The 13,126-nt window shown below is 45.6% G+C and overlaps 1 protein-coding gene across 1 annotated transcript in view; it reads right to left on the bottom strand.

Annotated features, from left to right (window-relative positions):
• Positions 1-1,290: 1,290 nt before the first annotated feature.
• The window catches only part of fat2 (FAT atypical cadherin 2), a 72,312-nt gene continuing 60,476 nt past the window's right edge, over positions 1,291-13,126 (bottom strand). Inside the window, exons 21-24 of the mRNA XM_076292016.1 lie at positions 12,456-12,975; positions 10,669-10,822; positions 5,855-6,399; positions 1,291-4,526 (exon numbers count right to left, since the gene is read on the bottom strand). Of these exons, the coding sequence (XP_076148131.1) occupies positions 3,973-4,526; positions 5,855-6,399; positions 10,669-10,822; positions 12,456-12,975 (1,773 nt within the window). The 3' untranslated portion in view covers positions 1,291-3,972. The remainder of the gene's footprint in view (positions 4,527-5,854; positions 6,400-10,668; positions 10,823-12,455; positions 12,976-13,126) is intronic.

The raw sequence follows: 13,126 nt of genomic DNA, 5'->3' as shown, positions 1-13,126 counted from the left end.
TCAAGGCACCTAACCCTAACCCTAACCTTAACCCTAACCCTAGTGCCTTCCATGCAGTGCTGCCTGGGAGACAATGTTGGGGGCTTACAGTAAAACATCTCTGACCCTGATTACTCCTGTTCAAACTCCCCCCAGGTCTTCATATTGGCCACAGAGGCGAGATGCATGATGCAGGTAAGGCATGGCATGGCTGAGAAGATCAATAGCTCAGGCAGCTCTGTGTGAATTTATAAAGTTAATAAAAGCTGTATATCCCATTCATTTATGTGTGGTATCTACAGGGAACCGCATGCATCTTTGTATAGATATATAGGATGTCCTCAATGCCCTCAGGTAAGTAATGGCTTTAATATCCTCTTTCCCTTGTCTTCCGGCTTCCTCCTCTCCATCACAGATGCTTCTGGAGTGTCAGGAAAAGGTCATAAATCCTTTCAGTCACCGGGTAGCATGAGCATTAGCGGCTCTTACGAGGTCGAGGCCCTTTATGATCTTCGTCTTTCAGCATATACTGACCTTCTCTTCTCATATCCATTCCTCACCATAACAGCCTGGGTCAACGGGCAAGAGTCAGGGTGAGGCAGCGAGAGAGAGAAAGAGAGAAAGAGAAAGAGGGAGAGAGAGAAGAAGAAGAGGAAATAGACAGCAAGAATCAGATAAAAAAGAAGAAGAGACAGTGACAGTCAAACTGATAATGAGACAACAAAGGCATTGAGAGAGCAAAAATTAGAGAATGAAATATAGACAGAGAAAGTGGAAGAGAAAGAGAGAGTGAGATAGAGAGAAAGAGAGAAAAAGAGAGATAGAGTGAGAGAAAGAGAGTGCCAGGATAAGTGAAAATCAGTGATAATGAGGCCAGACATGCAGGAGAGAGTGAGAGAGCAACAGAGAGAGAGAGAATGATGGATAGAGAAACAGAGAGATGACAAGTGTGTTGTAACTACATGTTAATCAGTCCCACACCATGATAACAGCATCATTTCTTCGAAGGACTCATGATTAGATATGAAGCCTGGATGAGAGGGCTTAATTATGACAGAATAAAACAAAACACAAGTAGATCACATCTTAGCAGACTTCTGCACAGACATCCTCTAGTCCTTCCTACAGCTGACGGGAATACGAATTGCAATCTGCATGGACCAGTTGCTCTTTCTGATAGCATTTATTCATAGCTTTAGAAAGTGATGTTCTGCCACGATGCACAGGACAGAAATGACAACACAGACACTTGATTAAATCTCTTTTCTCAGAGAGAGAAACTGCTTCAAAACACCACACCTTTCCACTTGGTTTCAAAATCAAATATATTTATTTATATACTCTTTGCATATGTATATTTTATACATTCTCTTGAATTCACTGGACTGGCACATTTCTTAAGCGCATACACATAATACATCCATACAGGACACAACTCTCCACTACAGAGGACAAATATACATACACACACACACACACTGTGGTATAACCACAGCTTCGAACCAGCCATCACAAGCTGCCCGTTACACAGCAGTGACATGATAACACTTCAACGTTTCAACCGCTGTACACTAACTGTGATTTTTATACAGCAGGGACAGTTGTGGAATCCAAACACTTTGCTGCCAGATTCAGTGTCAACTCAATGGCACCTCTAGATCATTGAAGTTAGAATGTGAAGAAGGGGGAAGGGGGGCTGTTCACTTGAATCAGTGCATGCAATAGCTCACTGTACGACCACTAATCACAAAGCACATTGTTGAAATGTAGCATATCAAAGAGGAAATTCACAATCACTCACAACTTCCAATGTAAACAATATGGAAATGTATGAAACAAATGCTACTGTCTCAATTGCTGAGAAGCAATGAAATCTGTATTGACCCCTTCACGGTTCACGTCACAAAAAAATGTGCGTGCATATCGGGGTCAGAAAGCTTTCCCTCCCATTGAATTGTGTGTGTGTGTGAATTGACTGAAACGTCAAGGAAACATCAAGAAAAATGGCTACTTGTACTACTTTTTTGTGTGTATACACACTGCGTTTTACAATTAGATAGCCGTATATGGTGGGCCAATAAATCTCTGGCCACTTGCTAATGTCGTCTACCCATTCTGTTATCAGCTCAGGATCAGGCAGACAATCGGCATTAGCTAAGACTAATTTATTAAGGTACGGTTTGCAGTCCTGGGGTGACACTCAACATGCCGGTCTATTAGCTGTGTCATTTTTCTGACCCCATGCTGCACGCACACCCAACCTAGGCTCTTGATGTTTACAAACATTTGTCTTATTTAGAAAGGGTTTAGTTGTATTCTATAGGTCTCTCACCTCACATTTGCACTCAGACAACCTGATTATTACCTGGCAAAACGAGAACTCCCTGTCTTATTAGGGCTTGTCTATTTGAACAAGCACAAACAGGCCATTAAACAGACTTTATACGACCTTATTCTAACTTGACTGCTTGCAATATTAAACAGTGAATTTGCTCAGTGAAAGGAACTCAGTTCAGCTCAACATCAGTGCATGTCTTAAGAGACTCCAAACATCTTTAAATGAATACTTCAAGCACATTTGGTACATATCCCCCTATACTGCTTTTTCTCTGTCACAACCAACCAGACAGACAGCAAGCATGTTTACATTAACATAATCATATGTACAACATTCCATTCAACTGACCCATCTGTACATGCCCTCTCCTTATAGTGGGGGACCCGCCCCCACAGACTGAAATTTAACGGCTTAGCTAGCTTATCTTAGCACAGATAGGTCTGCAGCGTTAGGGCATGTGGAGTGCTCTTTTTGAATATTGGGGGAAATGATTGTATGGTATGGCTGTCTAGCAGAACAGGGAACCTCAAGAGACGCTTTTCCTTTTTTCTTTTTCTTTTTAAAAGGCTCACAGGGGAGATACACAGACCCACACACACACACACACACACTCTCCTGTTGCTCTGTGAAAGTTAATGTGACACACTGCTGAAAGGTGGTTTGATCGTCAGCCTCTCATCCCTCTCAGCTCTGCGAATTCCTTTGTCTCTGTAGTCTCCGCGGCGACGGCGTTTGATGGATGTGGTGGTTGCTCAGCTTTCATCAAAAACACCACTTTTTTTTGCCTTTTTTTTTGGACAGCTCTGCGGTGGGGTGTCAACGGAGGAAAAGAGGCAGGCAGAGAGAGAGAGAGAGAGACTCTCAGAGAGAGAAATATGGGAGGACAAGCAGAGACTGTAAACAGCACTCAAAGATATCCTGTCAGGGAAGAAATAGAGAGAGACAGAGAGAGAGAGAGATAGAGAGAGAGAGAGACAGGGAGGGAATACTCCAGGAATTCGGGTGGAGTAGAGAGGTGAAATGATGGAGGCTGGAGCGCAGTGGGAGAGGTGGCATAAAACAAACTCTCCACAAACACTGCGATCTGACTTTCACTCTCAGCTGTCCAGTTCTGTGTGATCCTGCTGTGCTCACACAGAGCAGCCAAAGCAGTCTGCTCAGTCGGCTGCTGCCTGGGAATCGAATAGACACTTTATAATAATGATAATAATACTGTTCAGGGTTCGGACAGTGTCTGCCGGGAAATTCCAGCGGGATCCCAGCTTTGAGGCCTGTTTTTCAGCCACCAAAGAGCTGCTTCCCCCTGGGATACTCAGTGCAGTGCAGACTGGTAGTTTAAACAAAAACGGCAGTACATTTCATAGCACAATCAGCATCCAAAACCACGTACTGCAGTCAACAGCCTAGCAAGTGTGTTATGCATAATGTTACTTCCTAAGGAATTGGCAGACTTTTGAGCAGTTCCAGGAAACTGTGCAGCTCATGGGATAGTGAGCCTTGCTTCCACTAGGGATTTAGAGATGATGCTGAATTGGAGATTCAAAGTGGCGGACGCACTTAATACATTACTGGCGTACTATTTAGCCCACTAGGAGGCCGTTCTGGGTGCAAAGGTTCGGACAAAGGACCTCTAAACGTGACCTCTGTGATGTCCTTCAGAACATGACCTCCTCGCAGCTGCCGTAGTCGCTCTCCACCATGTCCGAGCCGGCGTAGCTCCGGCGGCCGGCGTTTCGCGGGTTGCGCGGCGGCTGGGGCGCGGCCTGTCGTGAGCGGGAGCGTGGCGAGCGCGGAGGGGTCCGGCCGTCGGAGGCGTAGGACGGCTGCGCCACGCTGAGCCGCATGCTGAGGCGCTGGTAGGCGCTGCCCCCGCCGCCCGACACGTTGTCCATGCTGCGGGCGTGCTGGGACGGGTAGTAGCTGACCGCCGTGTACTCGTTGGGGCACTGGGCGCTGGGCAGCGGCTGCCCGTCCGGGCCCAGGAAGTCGTCCAGGTTCTGGTTGCTGTAGCAGGGCGGGAGAGGGGCGCGCCGGTCCGATCCCCCTCCGATGCCGCCGACCCTCTCCAGCGGGAACGGGAAGCCGCCGAAGCGCGAGTTGCGCCGCGAGTCGCCGGACGTCGACGCCGGGTAGGTGCTCTCCACGATGTCGAACTGGGGGAACTCCTGGACCGCTGGCCGTCCGAAGTAATCTGGGTCGGCTGGATAGACTGCAGATGGGGAAAGAGAGAGAGAGAGAGAGGAGAGAGAGAGAGAGAGAGAGAGAGAGAGAGAGAGAGAGAGAGGAGAGAGAGAAAAGGGAGAGCGTGAGTCATTACCATGCCAACACTGCGGTGCTCCCTGAAGCGCCGGCTGTCTCAGATCCTCTCTCGGGCCTGACCCACCTAATTCAGCTGATCAAAGGCCCCGTGAATGTGCTGAGTGGAGCCGGACTGCTTGAGCAAAGCCGAGACACCCCTCGCATGCAAAACCACTAATACACACAACACACAGCCCCACCGCTCGCTAGCTAAACGCTAATCGGCCCTGTTTCCTACACTGTGCGCTCTCATACATGGGTTTTTTTTTTCCTGTTGAATATTTCCAGGTGGATGTTGTCTCTTAAGTGCACAGCAGAATTTAGCTGAACAGGTTGTGGTGAAGTGCCTGAAGAAGAACTGCCTGTGGCCCTTGGTGGCCATTAATAAAACTCTTGACCTGTTTCTGTGGCTCCGTCAGCACAGCAGCAGCACCACACACGCACGGAGAAAACTGCGGATCCTGGGGAACATTCTGTGTATGTTGTGTGCGGTGCGGTTTGTCTGAGTGGGCTCCTAAGAGGTTAACGAGCGCTTCATTTACTGTGGGTCCGGCAGAACAAACAGTGACGCAGCTGCGCCATGCATCATTTAAAACTCAACGCTGCTCAACCTGGCTCACACAGACAGAAGGCACACTCTTTAGCAGAGCAAGACTCACTCCATTTAATGTGTGTGTGTATGTGTGTGTGTGTGTGTGTGTGTGTGTGTGTGTGTGCCACTCTTGTCATCTGCGCAGGTTGCTGTGTTTGGTATGCGACAGGGCTGTCAGCGCGAGGCTGTATTTTAGCTTAAGAGTGAAAGATACGGTGAGGCGAGAAACAGACAGTGAGACAGTGAGAGCGTGCAAGGGGACGAGTGGAATAGTAAGAGACAAGGACAGACAAAAAGTGAGAGAAGGAGGGAGGGAGGGAGGGAGGGAGGGAGAGAGAAGTGAGAGTAACAGATAAAGAAAAAAGAGGTAGAGAGACAGAGAAAGACAGAAGAGAAGGTGGACTGCTAGTATAAACATGGCACATGTTTCTGTGATTATTTAGGTAGTCATAACTTTTCCATCACAGAGGACTTCCTTGTCCACATACTATTTCCTCTCAGTCTAACAGCATCCTCAAGTCAAGGATAGAGCAAGAGCAACCCATACATCCAGGAAGGGACAGCATCAATCTGCATGAAACCGTGCATGGACGTCTGCAATTTATGCATCAGTGTAGGCAATGTATGAATGGTGAAGCAGTGCCCACCTTCATAGTCCAGCTCCCAGTTGTGTTTGGCGATGGACTCGTTGTCGGAGGTGGAGGGAGGGGGCGCAGGCTGTGGGAGGTTAGGGGCCACCTGGCACACGACGGGAGCCGGGGGCTTGGCGCTGAGGAGGCTGCCCCTCTGGGACTGGCCGTGTTGTTTCAGCGTGCGGAAGGGGGTGTTGTGGTCCAGGTCGCCGGGCCGCGAGCCAATCAGAGTGCTCATCTCCATGGGGGGCGAGTCGTCCCCGCCGCCGGCCGCCAGCATCATGCTCTTGGTGAGGTGCGGCGGGAAGTAGCCGTTGGAGTCCTGCACGCAGACGGGCTTGTGCTTGCGCTGGCGCACGTAGCGCTTGCGCAGGTACACGAACGCCGCCACCAGGAGGAGGAGGCCGATGACGCCCGCCACGATCTCCACCATCTCCAGGTAGGTGATGCCGCGCGACACCTGGGGCAGTGGGTCGCAGTGGAAGGACCGGTCGGCCCGCTTGCAGTCGTAGCCACTGGGGCAAGGGTTGGGAGAACAGGGGTCTAGCAGGTTCTGACACCTACGCATTCACAAAGGGGAGATCAAATCGAGAGGCAAATTTAGAGCTTTTTGTTTTTAGAGTATTTTCAGACAAGTCGATCCTATTGTAACACATACAAGAACTTACTGTAAGTGGATTTGGTCTAAAGGCATGATGTATCTAACAATTACTTTCATCATAGCATTACATACATTAGGTAGGGGATAACGGCCACCGAGGATGTCCTGTTATACGGAATGAATGGACGAGGGCGAGAGGCAAAGAACTCCCTGACGTGCAGCGGAGGGGAGGTGCCTCCGCCCAAGTCCAGTAATTCCGTATAACAGGACACCTCGGCGGCCGTTATCCCGCTTATCACCCAATTGCCACAAATAGGCAATAATCATGCCTTTATAGCACGCAAAGGAAACAAGCGGTTCCGTTTAAAAAGAAGCTGACTTGTTGGTTCTCAAACTTGTACTTAGTTTGTTGTACAACTTTCTTTGGCCCTATAACAGCAATAGTGTGTGCAGTTAACTTGTTTACAGTTGATTCCATTGTTGAGAAGCCTGCTTCCAGGCTCAACCGTCGTCCTACTATGGCAGTTATACTGTAGGTACCATTCATAAGCATTGATACTGAATGGTGATTACAGTTTTTTTCAACTGCTTACACACTAAATCTTTGCTTGTCACACAATTTTCTAAACATGTCCTCCAAACATCATAATCCGACACCAAATCTGCAAAACCATACACTAATTCTCAGTGTTTGACTCAGTTTTCAATTGACTAAAACACATTTTGCAAAACACCACACACAATTTTCTACCTAACACACAAAAATCTAATAGGAAGTAACTTGATTTCGTTCTTCAAACACAACCCATCAAAATGCCACACTAAATCACCAGTGCTTCACTCTTTCTCTTCACATGTGCAAACACTCTTTACTTTACTGAACAACATCCAATCATTGCCTTAGTAGGTCTATGAATAGATACTCTCTATATAGGTATAGACCCTTTCAATCTGCTCCTAGAGGATTTCCGGTTGAAATATTCAGAACCAATGCAGATACTTTGAAAATTACAGTAATCGGACTTTAGCTACAGTAATGTTCTACAAAAAGTTGACTTTATGTAAAATTTGTCTTTTTACTCTTTTTTTGTTTGTCCCCATGTTACAGTACCATTAGCTCAATACATTTTTCTGTGCCTCCAGAAATGCCTTAGGAACGCTTACTGTAGAATTGTTTGTTTCTGCAGTTGAAAGGGTCTATAGGCCTATGAATACATACTGTACACGACCCCCCCCCCACACACACACACACACACACACACTTGTCTTTAGAAAAAAACTAAATCAGTGTTTTCAAAACTCCATGTACATCTGGTGGTCACTGTATTCTTCTTTGCTTTTTTTCTTGTTTGCTGTAAAATACTGTATTCACAACAGCAAATTATTTGGGAAAAATCACTATTTTTGGTTTCAATATTGCTTGCATTTTTACTGTGTATTTCAACTTCTCTTTGTTGATACCGTAACTTTCACTCTTGTATGGAAATACATATAGAAAGCCAAAGACAGAAGAGCTTTAGGTTTTGAGCAACAGTGTGTACATGATGTATCCAAAATGTCATATTATGACAAAAGTGTTTGTAATGTGAGGCGAATGTTTGCTTTACAGTTTTTTTCAACTGCTTACACACTAAATCTTTGCTTGTCACACAATTTTCTAAACATGTTCTCCAAACATCATAACCTGACACCAAATCTGCAAAACCATACACTAATTCTCAGTGTTTGACTCAGTTTTCAATTGACTAAAACACATTTTGCAAAACACCACACACAATTTTCTACCTAACACACAAAAATCTAACAGGACGTAACTTGATTTCGTTCTTTAAACACAACCCATCAAAATGCCACACTAAATCACCAGTGCTTCACTTTTTCTCCTTACATGTGTAAACACTCATTACTTTACTGAACACCATCCAATCATTGCCTTAGTATAGGCCTATGAATAGACATACTGTACTCTCTATGTAGGTATGGATTGAAATCCAATACGGTTGAAATGTTCAGAACCAATGCAGATACTTTGAAAGGAATGTTCTACAAAAAGTCGACTTTATGTACAGTAAAACTTGTCTTTTTTACTATATTTTTGTGTCTCCCCAAGTTACCATTAGCTCAATAATTTTTTCTATAGACCTATGAATACATACACAACCCCCCCACCCCCAACACACATAAACACACACACACACACTTTTCTTTGGAAAAAGCAAAGTGATTTGATAGTAGTCAGTCATTTCCGTCTTAGGCAAGATCAGCTTTTTCAGAGCTCCATGTACATCTGGTGGTCATTGTATTTTGCTTTGCTTTGTTCTTGTTGCTGTAAAATACTGTATTTGCAACAGCAAATTATTTGCGAAAAATCACTATTTTTGGTTTCAATAATTCCGTGTATTTCAACTTCTCTCTGTACCGTAACTTTCACTCTTGTAATGAAATACATAAAGCCTATGAAAGACAGAAGAGCGTTAGGTTTTGAGCAACAGTGTGTATATGATGTATCCAAAATGTCATATTTTGACAAAAGTGTTTGTAATGTGAGGCGAATGTTTGATTTAAACATGTGTTTTTGACATTTTGAATGTAGTGTGTCATTTTGCTGGAGATTTGAGGCATTTTGCATTTTGTGTGAGCAGTTGTGGGTTTTGTGTGTGGAGTTTTGAAAAATAGACACAGAGTTTTGAAAACGTGTGTAAACAATTGTAAAAAACTGTAAACATGTGTTTTTGACATTTTGAATGTTGTGTGTCATTTTGCTGGAGATTTGGGGCATTTTGCATTTTGTGTGAGCAGTTGTGGGTTTTGTGTGTGGAGTTTTGAAAAATAGACACAGAGTTTTGAAAACGTGTGTAAACAATTGTAAAAAACTGTAAACCTTTTTTACCAGATCTACTTCATAGGTTCAGATTTAATAGCCATCCCACCAGCCAATCAGAAAAGAGTATTTCTTCTCTCCGGATGATAACATACATTACAGTTTTTTTCAACTGCATACACACTAAATCTTTGCTTGTCACACAATTTTCTAAACATGTCCTCTAAACATCATAACCCGACACCAAATCTGCAAAACCATACACTAATTCTCAGTGTTTGACTCAGTTTTCAATTGACTAGAACACATTTTGCAAAACACCACACACAATTTTCTACCTAACACACAAAAATCTAACAGGAAGTAACTTGATTTCGTTCTTCAAACACAACCCATCAAAATGCCACACTAAATCACCAGTGCTTCACTCTTTCTCTTCACATGTGCAAACACTCTTTACTTTACTGAACACCATCCAATCATTGCCTTAGTATAGGTCTATGAATAGATATACTCTGTATATACTGTAGGTATAGACCCTTTCAATCTGCTCCTAGAGGATTTCCGGTTGAAATATTCAGAACCAATGCAGATACTTTAAAAATAGAGAAAATACAGTAATCGGACTTTAGCTTACAGTAATGTTCTACAAAAAGTTGACTTTATGTAAAATGTGTCTTTTTATTCTATTTTTGTTTGTCCCCATGTTACAGTACCATTAGCTCAATACATTTTTCTGTGCCTCCAGAAATGCCTTAGGAAAGCTTACTGTAGAATTGTTTGTTTCTGCAGTTGAAGGCCTATGAATACATACTGTACACGTGTGTGTGTGTGTGTGTGCGTGTGCGTGTGTGTGTATGGTATGTGTGTAATCTGTGTGTGTGTGTGTGTGGTATATGTGTGTGTGTGTGTGTGTGTGTATGGTATGTGATGTGTGTGTGATGTGTGTGTGTTTTTATGGTATATGTGTGTGTGTGTGTGTGTATGGTATGTGTGTGTGTGTGTGTGTGTGTGTATGGTATGTGTGTGTGTGTGTATGGTATGTGTGTGTGTGTGTGTGTGTGTGTGTGTGTGTGTGTGTGTGTGTGTATGGTATGTGTGTGTGTGTGTGTGTGTGTGTGTGTGTGTGTGTGTGTGTGTGTGGTATGTGTGTGTGTGTGTGTGTGTGTGTGTGTGTGTGTGTGTGTGTGTGTGGTATGTGTGTGTGTGTGTGTGTGTGTGTGTGTGTGTGTGTGTGTGTGTGTGTATGGTATGTGTGTGTGTGTGTGTGTGTGTGTGTGGTATGTGTGTGTGTGTGTGTGTGTGTGTGTGTGTGTGTGTGTGTGTGTGTATGGTATGTGTGTGTGTGTGTGTGTGTGTGTGTGTGTGTGTATGGTATGTGTATGTGTGTGTGTGTGCATCCCTCACCTGCTCCCCTCGCTGTGCTGGGTGCAGTTGCAGAAGTAACCTTGTGGCTTTGGCACACACAGTCCTCCGTGGATGCAGGGCTGGGAGGTGCAGGGGTTGTCTGCCAGCTCACAGCTCACGCCAAAGAAGCGGCCGGGACAGCTGCAGCGCACGTCTGTCACACACACACACACACACACACACACACACACACACACACACACACACACACACACACACACACACACACACACACACACCATATAGGTCAGTCAGGAATGACTAACACTATCTCTGCCGCCAAGAGACTGAAGGTGGAGGTAGCTGCAGAGGAAATTGACCTGAAAACTGACCGGAGAGGTGGTGGTACATTGGATGTCCTACATGTTCTACTTAGTGGTCATGAATATGCAGAGGCCATTAATCTGAGAGTGTTCATCTACAGGCCGTCACGGTTTACGATGCCTCATAGGTGTCACAGGTAAAGATTTCTTTTAAAATCCTATCACTATTGGCCTCTACTGAAAAGTGATTATGAGCATCAGAGTCAATATGTGAATCCATGCACATGACAACATGCTTAAAAAGTTGCAAATTGTCACATGGTAAGTTACTTAGTGATGGTGTTACTTTCAGGAAAAAAGTCTGCGCCGGAACTATGAGTTCATTATGAGTAAACTTGCCATGCTTAACTTGGAATTAACCTATTTATTATAGCTATTATCGGCATTGGCAGGCGAAAAAAACAAACAAAAAAAAACAATTAAAAGTTTGTTAATAATGAGGCTATTGATCCTTACTGAAATTGGATAAATAGCCTTAATTAAAATCCTCTTGTTGTGTCCTGAACAAACTCTCACTCATTCAGAGACACAATAGTTGCGGCTCTGAAAATTACTGTTCTTTGGCTATTTTAATCATAGCTTTGACAAGCTGGTTTCTATCCTTTCATTGCAGTCGGTGTGTATTTTAAGAAGTGACGTACGCCTGTCACACTTTCATCTCCCTCATCTCGCAGTCGTTTATGCGCTTTAGAAACCACCCACCCACCCACACACACACACACACACACTCACACACGGCGTTCTCTCGTCTCTCTGACTGAAGCCACAATCCTACAAATCACATGGCATTGTGCCACACGACAATAGTAATGACTACTTCCCTGAATGGTGAAAAGGGAAAAAGAGAGAAAATGATAAGAGTCCAAATAACGCTGAAGCTTATCCACAAGCCTGGGGGATTTGTTGCCATGTGTTCTTCCTTATCATCCATTATCATATTGACAGAGAAAAGCTACCTGCTTCCTGCCCGCCGTCATGGTTACCTTCCCCAAGGAAAAGCACGCAAACAGACCGAGCCCCCACAGACCGATATCCCACTGTGACATTTCACAAAGTTTTATCTTTCCCATGCAGCTGCCCGTACAGACTGTCAATGCCATTTATATGACTGATTTTTATATCGGGGTTTAAGGTAAGAGCACTACAAAGGACCGCCTTACTTGGATCTGCTGGTATATTCAGGGTAATGTGCAGCATCCGTTTAATTTTAGTCAGCGCACGTTTAATTGAATGTTTTTTTACTAATAATGCTGGATTACTCCTTTATGTTACTTTTTACAATTGATTTTCAACTATTTCAACTATTTGTGCTTGAAAGTAAAGAAAGTCTCCCTCTCTGTTGTTGTCAGTCAATGGGAAAACATGATGAATCATAATGGCCATGATCATTATGCATTCAAACAGCTGAGCGCTGAGAAAAGAGGCGGACTCAAGCTGCGGTGGTTTCAAAGCGCTCTCACCCACCTCCACTCTCATCCTCCTCGCATGTGCCTCCGTTCTGACAGGGCTGGCTGGCGCAGCCGCCCTCCGCCGTGCAGCACTGGAAGATCCCGAACACGCGGCTGCCCCCGGGGCCGGACGACGACGACGCGGCGGCGCGCCCCAGCTGGGCCTCGGCCGCCGTGCTCACGGCCTGACCGTTGACCTCCACGCCCTCCAGGCAGCCCCGAAGGCCCCCGGCCGGCGGCAGCGACGGCGTGCGCTCGCGCAGTCGCTCCAGCTGGGACGCGGCGTCGGTGGCGCCGGTGGCGAAGAGCAGGGCGCCGCGGGGACGGACCAGCCGGCAGGGCTCCGCCAGCGTCGCGCGGACGGGCGAGCCGCGCCCAACACCGCGGCCGTCAACGTCCAGGCTCAGGGACGTGCCGTTGACCTCCAGGCGCACACGATGCCAGCGGCCGTCGGACACACGGTGCCCGCGTACGTGGAGGGTGCCGGGGAGCTGGTTGCCACAGCCGTGCTGGAACTGCAGCTCTCCATCCTTGAGCTAAAGCAGAGGGAGAAGAGGGAAGCTTTAGTTTCAGGTCCATTTTTATTAAAAAAGGAGTTTAGAAAAGCACTCATCATGCGGTCATGACGTGCACATTTGTAACAGGTCCTCTGAGAGACTTCAGTTGGGTTTGATGTTATTGATATCT

Source organism: Alosa pseudoharengus, unplaced genomic scaffold (genome assembly GCF_046254945.1).
Source record: "Alosa pseudoharengus isolate Yale_2024_CS ecotype anadromous, Long Island Sound unplaced genomic scaffold, YU_APseudo_1.1 YU_APseudo_1.1_scf_19, whole genome shotgun sequence".
NCBI lineage: Eukaryota > Metazoa > Chordata > Actinopteri > Clupeiformes > Clupeidae > Alosa > Alosa pseudoharengus.
The sequence above is the reverse complement of the archived record's forward strand: the minus strand, read 5'-3'. Positions and strand labels throughout refer to the sequence as shown.